At 43.2% G+C, this 14776-nt stretch overlaps 1 protein-coding gene across 2 annotated transcripts in view; it reads left to right on the top strand.

Annotated features, from left to right (window-relative positions):
* Positions 1-14776, top strand: part of NLGN3 (neuroligin 3) — a 127209-nt gene that overhangs the window by 76245 nt on the left and 36188 nt on the right. For both annotated transcript variants that reach the window (XM_088445525.1, XM_088445524.1), the window contains exon 2: positions 13838-14456. In XM_088445525.1, the coding sequence (XP_088301651.1) occupies positions 14018-14456 (439 nt within the window). In that variant the 5' untranslated portion in view covers positions 13838-14017. The remainder of the gene's footprint in view (positions 1-13837; positions 14457-14776) is intronic.

The raw sequence follows: 14776 nt of genomic DNA, 5'->3' as shown, positions 1-14776 counted from the left end.
ATGAAGGGGGGGTGCCAATGCTCTCTCTGGCATAGGGCACCTAAAAGTCTAGTTACGGCTCTGGAGGGGTTATATTGACACTATGGCCCTCATTCAGAGCCGCTCGTAAGCGGCAGTACGCTCGTTCCGAGCGATATTTGCACATCTGTGCATGCATACGGTTTTTAGTACGCATGCGCGAACCAGTCAGTGCGGCCGAAAATCGTTTGTTCGCTATATAACGAATGCCTGCTATTTTGAGTGACAGAATGAGGCGTATGTGGGTGGTAACAGGGGAAGGTGCTTGAAAAGGGGGAGTGGAGATCAGAACGCAGGCGTGCTTAAAGGTCAAAGCGGGCGTTTTATGGGTGTGCATAATTAATACAGCAGCGTCATTCACCACGTCACTGGGTTATTTTATAGTCAGAACTGCTCGCAATATTGTGGTTGAAAAAACCAACCACAAGAATAGCGAGCAGTTCATACGCTGTTCGATGTACTTGATTAATCTAATAAATAGCGGACATGACGTATGATGCGAGCGGCCAGGGGGCGTTTTTATCAAATAAACGAGCGTATGTTTTGCTCGCTCGTTCAGACATGGAGGCGGCAACAGACCGCAAAGAGCGAATGGTTCATTTGAATAGCCACCCCCTTTTTATGAACGAGCGAGCGCTAATTGTGAGCGGCTCTGAATGAGGGCCTATATAGGTAAGACTGCACCTTTAATAGGTTGTACAAATTTGGAGGGAATGGCCCAAATGTGATAGCATGCGAGTTGCAGGCACCAGCGCAGTTTCTGTGCTTTAGCTGCTAGATTTAAAGCAACAATAATTTAAAATGCAAAACCTGGTGTTCTAGTAAAATTGTTCATAGGCAACATGGTAAAACTTTCCAGGAAATACATGAGGAGCAGAACATGTTCTGCTTAGAGGAGAAGGAGCAGAGGTGACAGAAAACATTCAAATATATCAATGTGTTAAATAGCTGGGCATACACTGCACAAAAAGTGCAGCCGACCAATCAACAATGAAGAGGGAGGAGCGACTGCCCAATAATCAGAGTGCCTACACAATGTATGGAGACAATCTACATTTGCAGACTGAAGTTGGCTGTACAAAGGCTGGGTGGATCAGACACGTTTGAAAACCAAACAATCCAGAGCTGTGAACGACCATTGGGCCTTATTCAGCAGTGATCGCAAATGCAATTACGTACGCAGATCGAGCGATTGTTAGTCATTGCGCATGCGTGTAAGCCACACTGCCCGTGCGCTGCGATTACGCACGCACAAAGAACTCCATCGCAGAGTGAGTGACAGGCTGTGAGTGTTTCGGGGTGGTGATGGGGGAGTGGTCGGAAAAATGAAGGCATGCCTGTCCATTTGAACCCGTTGGTTGGGCGTGCATAAATTAGCCACTGCGATTGCATACGCAGCTTGAGAGCCCACTGCGTACGAAGAGACTTGCGGTGTTTGTGGCAGGTCAGACCTGGTGTAAAAGCTGCGTGACTGGCCAATGGTACCGATGTTCATGCAGGTAAGCGACATTGTACGCATGTGAGAAGGCAGCAGTGGGGGTCTTTATGCTGGCTGTGCTTTGGCAGGCATTAGCATATTTTCACAGCTGCGTTCCGTGCAAAATCGCATTAGCCATCGCTGCTGAATCAGGCCCATTGTTCGGACACAACATATAGCTGTTGTTAAGAATTGGAAATGCAAGAGAAGATATACACAACCCCACCTGCCACAAAACAGAAAGAAAACTAATAAAAACAGGATAAACCAGGTTGGGCTGTAGGATCATTCCTGTCATCAAACTACATGTTTGCATATATGCAGCAGTTTTGTGAAATAAGATAAAATTGTGGCTGCATAGAGCAATTTCTGTTTCTTTGTTAATCATTGCATACGTCAATTAATAACAATATTTAAGGGTATTGCATACGTCGATTAATAACAATATATGTCCATTCTTGTGTATTTTATGCAGCTCTGTATAGTAAGAGACTGGGATTTGTTAAAGCACAGGCTGCAGACTAGAAAATTGGTGAATGGGGCCCTGACTTGGATGAATGTATTTTTGAAAGCTGATGATGCTGCTACCTTAAAGTAGTACAGAGAATTGATTTGCTGGTTCTGCATCACATACTGTAACAACTAGTGCCTTGGCACAAAGGCTGCATAGAGAGCAGCCACAGAGCTCTGGCTAGGGGGATGATCATGTTAGTAAAGTTTTGTTGTAGGTGGTAGTGAAGCAATTAATGTGTAATTAGGTACCAGACTTGTCAGTCAACAGGTTAGGCCATTTAATAGTTTAATAGGGGAATTCAATATGGAGCGATAAGTCCGTTTTTTGCGTTAATATCGTACCTATGACGTCATTATCGCAGGTCTTAGTTTTACACTGTATTCAATTTCAAAGACTTTTTTTGCAGGTTCGAAAAGTCTGAAAAAAAACGGGGATAACTTTTCACCACTGAATAGGTGGCGAAAAAAAGTGCAGAATTGGGGTTTAGGGGTGCAGGCTTAAAAAAAATAGCCTGCACCCCTGGGAATGACATTTTAAAAATAACTGTGTCAAAAAAAAATAAAAAAATAGGGACACCCCAAAAAAATGAATTTAAAAATTGGGGTGGAAAAAAATATGGGAAAAAATTGTTTAACAATAGGGAAATAGGTTCAGGGCTATTCTGCAAGTATTCGGCAGGTGTATTCTAGAATAGATTAATAGCGGCAGGTGCACAGTTGCAGAATTTGTAAAAAATTACTTTAGGGACATAAAAATATGCTAGTACCCATTTTCATGTACCCCAAATTTGATGGGACCACTTAAAAAAATGAAAAAAAAAACCCTAAGTGCTCTTCTGCATCACTTCTTCAATGTCGGGAAAAAAACACCTGCTGCAGCTATTTAAATCCCCGACTTTCATTTGCAGGCTAAAAACAGGGGTACCCATAGTGATCCCCCATGTTTTTACAGCTTTAGGGGGATTCTACAATATTTTTAAGGAAAATTTCGTAATGCAATGCAAATCCCACTTCACAGGCTCCCGTTTTCGTAGGTTTCATATTGAATACGGGGATAAGCGGGCGTGCGCCCGATACTTTATCCCAGGTAAAAGCTCCGATATGAAACGTAAACTTCGACAGCGAAGTTTACGTTTCATATTGAATACCCCTCTAAAACTATTTACATTAGCAAAAGGGACTTGTTGATACCTAATGAAAAATTATTATTGAAAGCGCTAAAATGAAGAACTTGTCTTTCCTCATGTCTGTTTGTGTCATTTGTGTGGACATGTGTATTTACCTGTAAGTGTGCTAAGTATGTCATCTTTTTTTAAATTATATATAAATACAGTTGTGAAAACTTGCAAAATCTCAAGGTTCCGCCATTTGAGACCTATCCCAGTGAGTGGATCTCATCACACAGCAGGGCTGCCCTCACCTGGAGTAAAATACACTGACATTTGTTACGGTTGTAGGAGTTATGTGGGGTACACACCGACCCACTGACTGATCTAACGATTTGGCAAGATTATGCATAAAACACCTTGCGCATACGAACTTTCCAATCGGCCGCCCGATATGTCTGGCCAGAAGAACCATCTGTGATGTCATTATCACTGGTTCCTATGGCCAGCATATCAGCTGGTTGGTCCTGTGCACACACAAGCAGACATGAAATGTATATCTTTTAGATATATTGCATCTACGGTGCAGCAAAGTCGATACGATATATCTGTAAAAGACGTCTTTCACAAATATATTGTGTGTACACACTGCTAGATGGACTGAATGATATATTGTTCGTCGGCTGTATGAACGATATATCACCTATTGTGTACCTTGCATTATATTGTTTACAGCACGTTGGAGTTCACTGTAAGCTATAGCGAGCGCCATATGGCTAGAATTCATTAAAGGACCATTTTACCTTAGTGCTGAACAAAGCCCATGCCTTCATATAGCTTCAAAATGCTAATGATTTATGTATAATGGTGGCATTCTAAGGTAATATGGTAGCATGATATGACGGTTTGGTGAAATTAGGCTATATTTCGTGGCTTATTATCTTTGATCCAGTTACGTTTGTAATTCAAAAACATGAATGGAAAAATAGATAACTTTGTGTTTGCACAAGTGTTTAAACTTCGTTACACATATGTTTATTATATAAGCTTGAATTCCTGCGTTTTCATTTTTTTATATAGCCAGTTAATAAATTGTACATCTTTGCTTTATCTTGAATTGTGAATTAAGTTCTAGTGTATCCAATTACGCATACAGAGTTCAGTTCTGAAGAAATCTCTAGAAATCTGTTTCTCGATATGAGACTTCATAGTGACACGTCATCTTCATGTGAAGTGATGTATTGTTCTATTAAGTGTGGTTGTACATCATGAGACCAATTTATGTTAAGTTTTAGGCTGTACTTTATTTAAGGCCATCATTATAGCTATATTGCCAGTATCGTGGTCAACCTCAACCATCAGAGAGAATCCTGAAGATAAACTAACCAGTAAGACTGAGATGTATGTTGTTCTTAGTACTGATACAAGTATTCTTTTTATTTGCTTAATAATGTCACTTCTTTTGCCATATCACATGTGTGAAAAATATGCATTTTCAGCGGGTTCTGTATATATGTTAGACAATTATAATTTCAACATTCATCATTTCGACATATTCATGATGTTAACACTGACCATGTAGACATTCAACATGCGAACACTGATGTTATATCAATATTGGATTTCTTCTCATTCTGTTGCAACTCTAACATTTACGGTAACCCTAAAACCTAACCCTCCTGGAAATGTCAACATTATGACAATGTCGATAGTTTCGATGTTGATAGTCTGTCAGTGTCGACATTTTACAGGTGTCACCATTAATTATGTCGACATTTTAACCATGTTGACATTGGACTCAATTCAAGTGAACGCAAATTAAATAGCACCGGGGGGAGCTCCCGGAGCTATTCAATTCAGCGTGCTGTTAGGTCAGAGAATGCCCGTTCTCTTCCACCTTAAACAGGGTGTTTAGTCGTGAGAACGGGCATTCTCCGACTAAACTGCCCGACGCGATGCTGTTTCTGCGGCGCTAAGGGCAGAAAGAAGCATTGCGCCAGTACTTTTGTCGGATTTCTGCTCGCACCTCTGGAGGGGTGCAAGAAGAAATCCTTAACAGCGTGCTGAATTGAATAGCTCCGGGAGCTCCCTCCCGGTGCTATTTAATTTGCGTTCAATTCAATCGAGTCGATAACCAATGTTGAAATTCCGCTGTTGACATGTTAAACGATGACATAGTGACGGCATACCATTTTCAGTATACACAGCGCAGAAAAGATACTGTTTTGCATGAGACCCTTTAAATTATTCTTCTTTGACCCAATTATGTTGCCATATATATCAACTGCCAAAATGTGATTTTTGTATTTACGTTAAATCCTTCTTACATAGTCCATTAGAGGACACTGGAACAATGGTTTATAGAGGTGCCAGTAGGAGCTTGGTCACTAAGAAAAATAGAAAGAATTCCAAGCTCCTCCCTATCTACATCCTCCAGGAGGGAAGAGCCCAGTTACTTTTCTAATACAGCATCAGAATAACAGGAGTAAAAGGGAGGACAAATAGCTTCAGACTTTTTAAACAAGAGCACAAAGTCCAACAAGAACACCAGAGTGCAAAGAGAGGGCACCCATTGTTCCCGAATGGACTACAAGAAAAAGATTTAAGGTAATCCTTATACCTTAGTTCTCTTACATCCATTTGTGGACACTGGAACAATGGGCACATAATACCAAAGCATTCCCTAAGGGTGGGAAATAACCTACTGCAAACATTGTTTTCCAAAGAAATCATCCTCGGACCTATAAAACCTTGTGGATACATGACCAGGTGGAAGCACTGTGCAGCTGTCCTACAGAGACCCTGTGCCACTCTGCCCTTCCCCAGAGAGGTGATCTGCTGTAGTGCGTCAGTTACAGCATCTGGAATAGAAAGACCTGGACCAATATAAGGCTGCAGAATTACTGCAGTAATCCATTTGTTTCTTGATTGGTTATTGGCCATTGACTCTCTTGTGTATCATTTAGGACGTAAAGATTACCCATTTTAGGGATGCATGCAATTCTGTTTAAGTAAGTCCTAAGAGCAATAACCACAATGAGAAATTGAGACCACTCCTGCATGTAAGGTATTTCTGTAGAAGACAACCTAGGGCCTATGCTGTTCTGATTTAAATTAAATTTTGACACAACCTTAAGTTCAAAAGATGGCTCTGTTTGAAGCACTGCCCTATCCTCATGAAAAACAATATAAGAGGATCTACAAGAAAGAGTTGATAATTCTAACACTATTCTGCTGAAAGAAAGGCTGTGTTCCAACAAAGAAATGTAAGATCTACAGACTGTAAAGGTTCAAAAGGAGATTTTTTGTAACACAGTCAAGACTATGTTTAGATCCCACAGAGTCTCCAGAGAAATATATGCCTGAACGTGCAAAAATAAATGTATATCAGGAATTAATATTCTCTGAAAGAAAACTGATTGAGCTAAAACCATACTCTCCCTGATTGTCAGAGACTCCCTGAAACAGTAGCAATCTCCCTGACTCCCTGAAGAGTGTAGTAATCTCCCTGACTCCACCTTACCCCCAGTATGAAGCTGTTATATATAAAAATAAATATATTTACATTCAAATGGGGTCATTAGTATCATTTCCCTGCATTGGTTATAAGGCACAGTGATCCCTATGGCTACATGCATTTTCTGAGAAGTATGTGTTTTCATCAATAAATAGATCACACTAACTGCTTTTAGGCTCATTTACATTTGGATGTAAGTCAGTATTATATCACACCTCTCAGATGTAGCAGTACACTCCACTTTACCGTCACGCTCATAGATGTTGCATCACAATCTCCCTGAAAAGCTTTTTCAAATGTAGGCAACCATGTCTAAAACCTGAACCTTTAGTCCAGACCTTCCTGCAAGAACAAGAGTAGTCAAGACAGGCTATAGGAAGAAGTGGTATAAACTACTCTCACTTATGTATATCTACTAAATTTTGTGGAGGGCTATTTACCCTAAATTACAGAATCAGCAAAACCCTTAGGGGGAAATTTATCAAAGCTTGGAGAGAGATAAAGCGGAGAGAGATAAAGTACTAACCAATTAGCTCCTGTAATTTTAAAGGCTGTGTTTGAAAAAATGACTGGAGCTGATTGTTTGTACTTTGGGGGAGATGTATTAACATCCTCGTAAAGAACATTAAATGTGCCTGATTCAGATATGTACGAAAAACTGATGGTTTACTGATTGTTGTGGGCCTGCACTTTCTCAGGACCCGTTCTGCACATGTGCAGAGCAGGTCCTGTGTGATTGTGCGCAGTCCCCCTTAGTCACAGCATAATTGACATGCTGCAGCATTTGGGAGGTGGAGCGGGAGTGGCAACAGGAACCGTTGTGCAAACGGAGGTGTCACCCCTGTTTTGTATTTTGTAGGTATGCCAAGCCCAGGGTTGCAGACTTCTTGGACCTGACAGAGGGGTTCAGAAGGTCAGGCTGAGTAAGCTTTGGCTTACACAGACTAGCCGAGGGTGGCGATGGTTGTAGTGGTGATACAAGCAGCGTCTAAGGACGCTGAACTCGGATCGCAGTGCATGCAGGAGGTGTCTATTTTCTATAGACACCTTCTGCTGCTTTTGCATTTTAGTTGGTTGGTATTGCACAGCCGATTATCTGCGGCTGTTCAGTACCTTCCACATCGGAATAAGGCCCAATGTCTGGACTTGCTTCACCCAATATCATGATGCAGCATGTCCAGACACCACCCGGATGTATTATAACTTGTTTTGCTGAAGAGGGAGAGTGTTAATTCACCTGTCCAGGGAATTGCGTTTTCCCTCTTTCAGCAACTGACCAGCGCTTGCACTGAATCTGCGAATGCGCCGGTCAAAACTTCCCAGTCCCTACACTGACTCACAGAATTGCTCTGCATTCTTTGCCACCAGGTATCACACATATTTTATACACAAACTATGCTTTTTTTATGGGTTTAGGCCTGCTAGCTCAAAAGTTTAAAAAACAAATCTCCCCTATATCAATAAATGAGCATCTGGGGAATTAGCTGACAAGAATTGGTTTACATATGGAAAAATGGGGTGCAAGCTAAAATATGATCACAAAATGTTATTATAAACATTCCATAGTACTCAACTATCTGCGGTGCCTGAGGTATGTGACCACATCATTTAAATAAAAATAATGCATAATTGTAACCATTAAAGAAAGTCCTGACCAAGGGATAACTCTGTGATATAGACTGATTAGTGTAGTGTCCAGCAGGGACGTGCAGTCAGGGTAGGCAGGTTAGGCAGAGCCTCCCCAGTCATACTCCTGAGATTTGATATAAAAATGATTAGAATAATACAAAGAAGATATTTATATAACTTATAAACATCTTCTTTGTTTATTGTAATCATTTTTATAATTGACATTCACCAGCTTTGCGAAGCTCCCTGAGACTGCAGGGAGATGAGGCAGCAACAGCTCAGCCTCGCTACTGTATAGTCAGACACTGCTTGCAGAGCTGGGGGCATGGCCACACCGAGGGCAGTAAGCTGCACAGAAAGAGAGCTAATAGAGTCATGCCTATGAGTATGGGGGCTTGCCTTGGGCACTGATGGACACCTTGGATGTGTCATGTGACCAGGAAGTGCACTGCAGTGTTTAAAGATTGGAGCTCAGTCAGCAGCAGCAAGATAAAACATAGTAATGCAGGTAGGAGAATCAATAGACACTGAAGCTCAGTGTAGTGAGAGGAGTTACAATGAGTAGGGGGTGAGACAGGCTCCCAGCACTCACACCCATCTCCATGTGTGCCTCACCAGCCATTGACCTCACAGCACGTCACTGGTGTCCAGTACACAAATTTATATTTGTTCACTTGTGTTAATATGGCCTGTTGTTAATATGGCCTGTTGTTTTTTTATAGTTTGTAATGCTACTTTACTACTGTTTTGAATGTTGATTGTTACACAATATGTAACAATGTGATAAAGACAGTGCAGTATTGTTGTGACAAGGACAATGCAGTTATTGCGCATGTAGTGATATCTAGAATGGACTTTTACTTTGAATCGTCTCTGCAAAAGCAGCGAATACAGTATGGGGTTTTCTACATTGTGTGGATGAGATCTTTCCATAGAGCTAATCTCTTTGGATTCCCACATGGATATTTGGCACATGCTAGTTAACTCTTGTGGTACAAATTTGCATGTCTCACTACTTAAATTTCACAAATAATTTGCTCATCGTAAAACTATGTATATAGAATACTAATTTGTAGAAAAAAATCAGCCATGCTGACAGTCAATACTGAACTACCTACAGATATGCTCAGCTACAGTATATCCTTCCCTGTAGCGCAGCGAATCGCGTGGCGCAAGACGGATCCCCACAATCAAGAGACGCGCATTGCATCTCCCTAGGAATGATTGTGAAATGCACTCCCGCGATCGGAGATGCGCATTTGCGTCTCCATAGGACTGAATGAAGACGCACTCCCGTGATCAGAGATGCGCCATAACATGTTGTGGCGCATAGCGTGACGCGCACGCACGTTTGTGGAGCGATCAGCTACAAAGAACTTGGGCGCATCTGTACTTGTCTGAGAGCAGTCTGGAAGAGAGAGAAGTGGGTCTGAGTATTCAGAATGCATCATTAGGAAGGAATGCTTATAAATGGATTATTGCCTCATTTAAGGAATGCTTTAGATTTAACCCTCAATGGATTCAAATGAGAGAAAAGTGTCGTGACCAACATTGCTAATTTATCAATTATCCATGTACATATAATTCAGAAAAGTTTATGTGAAAATGGAACACACAAAAAATTATTCTAACAAAGGTATAAGTGATCTGTGTACTTTATTATCTATTTGTGCAATCTGTTAGTTATGTACTACAGCAAATTGCAACAGAGCGGTAGTTATACATGTTATTTCTGACAGGTCCCACCAGATGCGACTATGTCAAAAGCCCAGCGGCACAACCCACCCAATGGCTGCAGAGAAGAGCAGTCGGGGAAATGCAATGAAAGGAGCCTCTCTGTCCCTCTGTATACATGGCGGCTGCTCCTCCCTGCAGTCAAAGGGGAAATGTAATGAAAGAAGCCGCTCTACCCCTATGTATACCTGCGGCTGCTCCTCTCTGCAGTCACCGGGGAAATGTGATGAAAGGAGCCGCTCTGCCCCTGGGTATACCTGACGGCTGCTCCTCTCTGCAGTCACCGGGGAAATGTAATGAAGAAACGCTCTGCCCCTGGGCATACCTGACAGCTGCTCCTCTCTGCAGTCACCGGGGAAATGTAATGAAGGAGCCGTCTGCCCCTGGGTATACCTGACGGCTGCTCCTCTATGCAGTCACCGGGGAAATGTAATGAAGAAACGTTCTGCCCCTGTGTATACCTGACAGCTGCTCCTCTCTGCAGTCACCGGGGAAATGTAACGAAGGAGCCGCTCTGCCCCTGTGTATACCTGACAGCTGCTCCTCTCTGCAGTCACCGGGGAAATGTGATGAAGAAACGCTCTGCCCCTGGGTATACCTGACGGCTGCTCCTCTGTGCAGTCACCGGAGAAATGTAATGAAGGAGCCACTCTGTCTCTGTGTATACTGGACAGCTGCTCCTCTATGCAGTCACCGGGGAAATGTAATGAAAGGAGCCGCTCTGCCCCTGTGTATACCAGATGGCTGCTCCACTCTGCAGTCGCAGGAGAAATGTAATGAAGGAGCCGCTCTGCCCCAGTGCATACCTGACAGCTGCTCCTCTATGCAGTCGCCAAGGAAATGTAATGAAGGAGCCGCTCTGCCCCCATGTATACCTGACAGCTGCTCCTCTATGTAGTCGCCGGGAAAATGTAATGAAAGGAGCCGCTCTGCCCCTGTGTATACCTGATGGCTGCTCCACTCTGCAGTCACCGGGGAAATGTAATAAAGGAGTTGCTCTGCCCCTGTGTATACCTGACAGCTGCTCCTCTATGCAGTCGCCGAGGAAATGTAATGAAAGGAGCCACTCTGCCCCTGTGTATACCTGATGGCTGCTCCACTCTGCATTCACCGGGGAAATGTAATGAAGGAGTCGCTCTGCCCCTGTGTATACCTGACAGCTGCTCCTCTATGCAGTCGCCGAGGAAATGTAATGAAAGGAGCCACTCTGCCCCTGTGTATACCTGATGGCTGCTCCACTCTGCATATACCGGGGAAATGTAATGAAGGAGTCGCTCTGCCCCTGTGTATACCTGACAGCTGCTCCTCTATGCAGTCGCCGGGGAAATGTAATGAAAGGAGCCGCTCTGCCCCTGTGTATACATGATGGCTGCTCCACTCTGCAGTCACCGGGGAAATGTAATGAAGGAGCCACTCTGCCCCTGTGTATACCTGATGGCTGCTCCTCTCTGCAGTCACCGGGGAAATGTAATGAAGGAGCCGCTCTGCCCCTGTGTATACCTGACAGCTGCTCCTCTCTGCAGTCACCGGGGAAATGTGATGAAGAAACGCTCTGCCCCTGGGTATACCTGACGGCTGCTCCTCTTTGCAGTCACCGGAGAAATGTAATGAAGGAGCCACTCTGTCCCTGTGTATACTGGACAGCTGCTCCTCTATGCAGTCACCGGGGAAATGTAATGAAAGGAGCCGCTCTGCCCCTGTGTATACCAGATGGCTGCTCCACTCTGCAGTCGCAGGAGAAATGTAATGAAGGAGCCGCTCTGCCCCTGTGCATACCTGACAGCTGCTCCTCTATGCAGTCGCCGAGGAAATGTAATGAAGGAGCCGCTCTGCCCCCATGTATACCTGACAGCTGCTCCTCTATGCAGTCGCCGAGGAAATGTAATGAAAGGAGCCACTCTGCCCCTGTGTATACCTGATGGCTGCTCCACTCTGCATTCACCGGGGAAATGTAATGAAGGAGTCGCTCTGCCCCTGTGTATACCTGACAGCTGCTCCTCTATGCAGTCGCCGAGGAAATGTAATGAAAGGAGCCACTCTGCCCCTGTGTATACCTGATGGCTGCTCCACTCTGCATATACCGGGGAAATGTAATGAAGGAGTCGCTCTGCCCCTGTGTATACCTGACAGCTGCTCCTCTATGCAGTCACCGGGGAAATGTAATGAAAGGAGCCGCTCTGCCCCTGTGTATACATGATGGCTGCTCCACTCTGCAGTCACCGGGGAAATGTAATGAAGGAGCCACTCTGCCCCTGTGTATACCTGATGGCTGCTCCACTCTGCAGTCACCGGGGAAATGTAATGAAGGAGTCGCTCTGTCCCTGTGTATACCCGGCGGCTGCTCCTCTATGCAGTCGCCGGGGAAATGTAATGAAAGGAGCCACGCTGCCTCTGTGTGTACACGGTGGCTGCTCCTCTCTGCTGCAGAGAGGAGCAGCCACCAGGGAAATGTAAGGTTGTAATGTTCCGATTATTGAATACCTGATGTATAGTATGCCGACATTTAAAAATCTTTATTAATGTTATGTGTTTAAAAAATTTTTTTTATAAAATTGTGTTAGATCAGTTATAAATAAATGTTCTTGAACTACTTCAATCATTAAAAACCCGACAATTTCTGAATGGTTTTTGGAAAAAATATTAGCCAGCTAAATGGTTAATATTCATTTAATTTTAGCCAATTTTTCCTATCACTGTCACTGGCTATCACTGTCTAATTTTATATATATATATAAAAATGCATCATGTAAAATAATAGATAGTGCCTTAGGTAATATTACTGTTTCTTAGCAAATTTTATATTTTGCATATTGGTGAAGACCACAAAATACAGTATATGCCTTTGCTGGGTGTAGGTGACAGGTCTGCTTAAAGGTGAACACTAGGATGGATCGCACACAAGGGCAGCGTCTAGAACAGTCACCATAACTAAACATCAATTTTCAGGGAAGTTTATAGTGTAGCCAATCTGGGCATCAAACCATAAATAACAACGCAAAGTAATAATGGGAGGCTTCTGGGAAACTGGCGTGAGAAAATGGTTGTGTCAAGCACCTCTACATGAAACAAAATTCATACATAAAACTAACTTGTCACATTTTTTTTTCTTTAGATTTAACAAACTTCTAAGGTGAAATGTCTGCAAACTGTGTAGTTTGGTTATACCCGAACAAAATAAAGATCACTTCTGGAATTTGGATATAATACAGAAGTGTTGAACAGATGAGCGGTCTAGGAATAAACAGCTAACAAGATCAATAGCTAAATAATGTAGTCAAATGCAGTAGACCTAATTGATAAGGGAAATGACAGAGGATACTACAGTAATTATATTTATTTTTAATCAATTTTTACTGTTGTTGGTACTTTTAGCACACAGGAAAAAAAAGTAGGTTATTGACCCCGATGCTGTAAAACAATCTGTCTTTACAGAAATCGGCTTCCTGTCATACAGAAGAACACATGACCAGTTCCCTACATGTGTGTGTCATATTCCACAAAATGACTGTGATACAAATACTATTTGTTGTATATGTTCAAAGATCCAAACAAAAGTTGTGTGAAGACCGCATAGTTATAGACTTATTAAAAATTGGGTTAAAGAACTGTGAGCTGCATGTATTCATTACATATACGCACATGGCTGTGACTAGACACTACGGGGTATATTTACTAAAGTGTCGGTAGAGATGTTGCCCATAGCAACCAATCATATTCTAGCTATTATCTTTTTTTATCAGTTTCTTCAATGGTGGGATCTCATGAGTATTTGGGAGGAATACTGCTGGTGCCTCTGTTTTGTGTTTTCTTTTGCATTACTGACTATAGCTTTATTTTTGGCAGGTCCTGTGGATGCTGGCTGTTCTATCTGGTTTGCTGCTCGTCTGTGGTGGCCTTAGATTTTGGGATACAGGATGTGACTGAGGTGTCAGGATTGGGGGACCCTGAATTTCTGCTGCCCCCCATACAGCCCTCCAGGAGTGGTGCTTACATTCTACATGCTAGGACTGTACTGTTCATACCATGCATGTGGTTGGGCTCAGCGTGGCCCTCAGGAAGCTAAGTCTGGCCCTGTGGGTTCTGAGTGTGACTGCCCGAGTGCTCTCCTCTCATGCACAGGTATATTCTCAGACTGTGAACACACACTACGGCAAGCTGCGTGGCATGCGGATGTCTTTGCCAAACGACATTTTGGGCCCAGTGGATCAATACCTGGGGGTGCCTTACGCCGCACCCCCTGTGCTAGAGAAGCGTTTTCTCCCACCCGAGCCTCCCCCCTCCTGGTCTGGCATAAGAAATGCCACACATTTCTCACCCGTGTGCCCACAGAACATACAGAATGCAGTACCAGATATCATGATGCCGGTCTGGTTCACCTCAAACCTGGATACTGTGACTGGATACCTCCAAGAACAGAGTGAGGACTGCCTGTATCTTAACATCTATGTTCCAACAGAGGATGGTGAGTAATGAGGGGTACGGTAAGATCCCCTCCCCAAACCTGGGATCTAAGCTGAGTTGCGTGTTGTCCCTCCAGTGTTATGTCCACAGCATGGAGAGGGGAGGGTGTGCCTGCTGCATGCTGTGTGTCAGCAACAATGGGTGCTGTTTGCTAATCATGCCTTCAGCACAGTCTCTCCTGACATTCCTCAGTTTTTTTCTCTACCTTAAATCAAATTTTCCCCCAATGTTTTCCATTATCTGCACTCCATAGAAAATAGATCTTTCCTTGTCTGCTTAAGTCATCAAATATTGTTTCATGCTTCCAAACATCTAACTTCG

Source organism: Taudactylus pleione, unplaced genomic scaffold, assembly GCF_031769625.1.
Source record: "Taudactylus pleione unplaced genomic scaffold, aTauple2 ptg000381l, whole genome shotgun sequence".
Classification (NCBI taxonomy): domain Eukaryota; kingdom Metazoa; phylum Chordata; class Amphibia; order Anura; family Myobatrachidae; genus Taudactylus; species Taudactylus pleione.
This window is presented reverse-complemented; position numbering and strand designations above follow the sequence as displayed.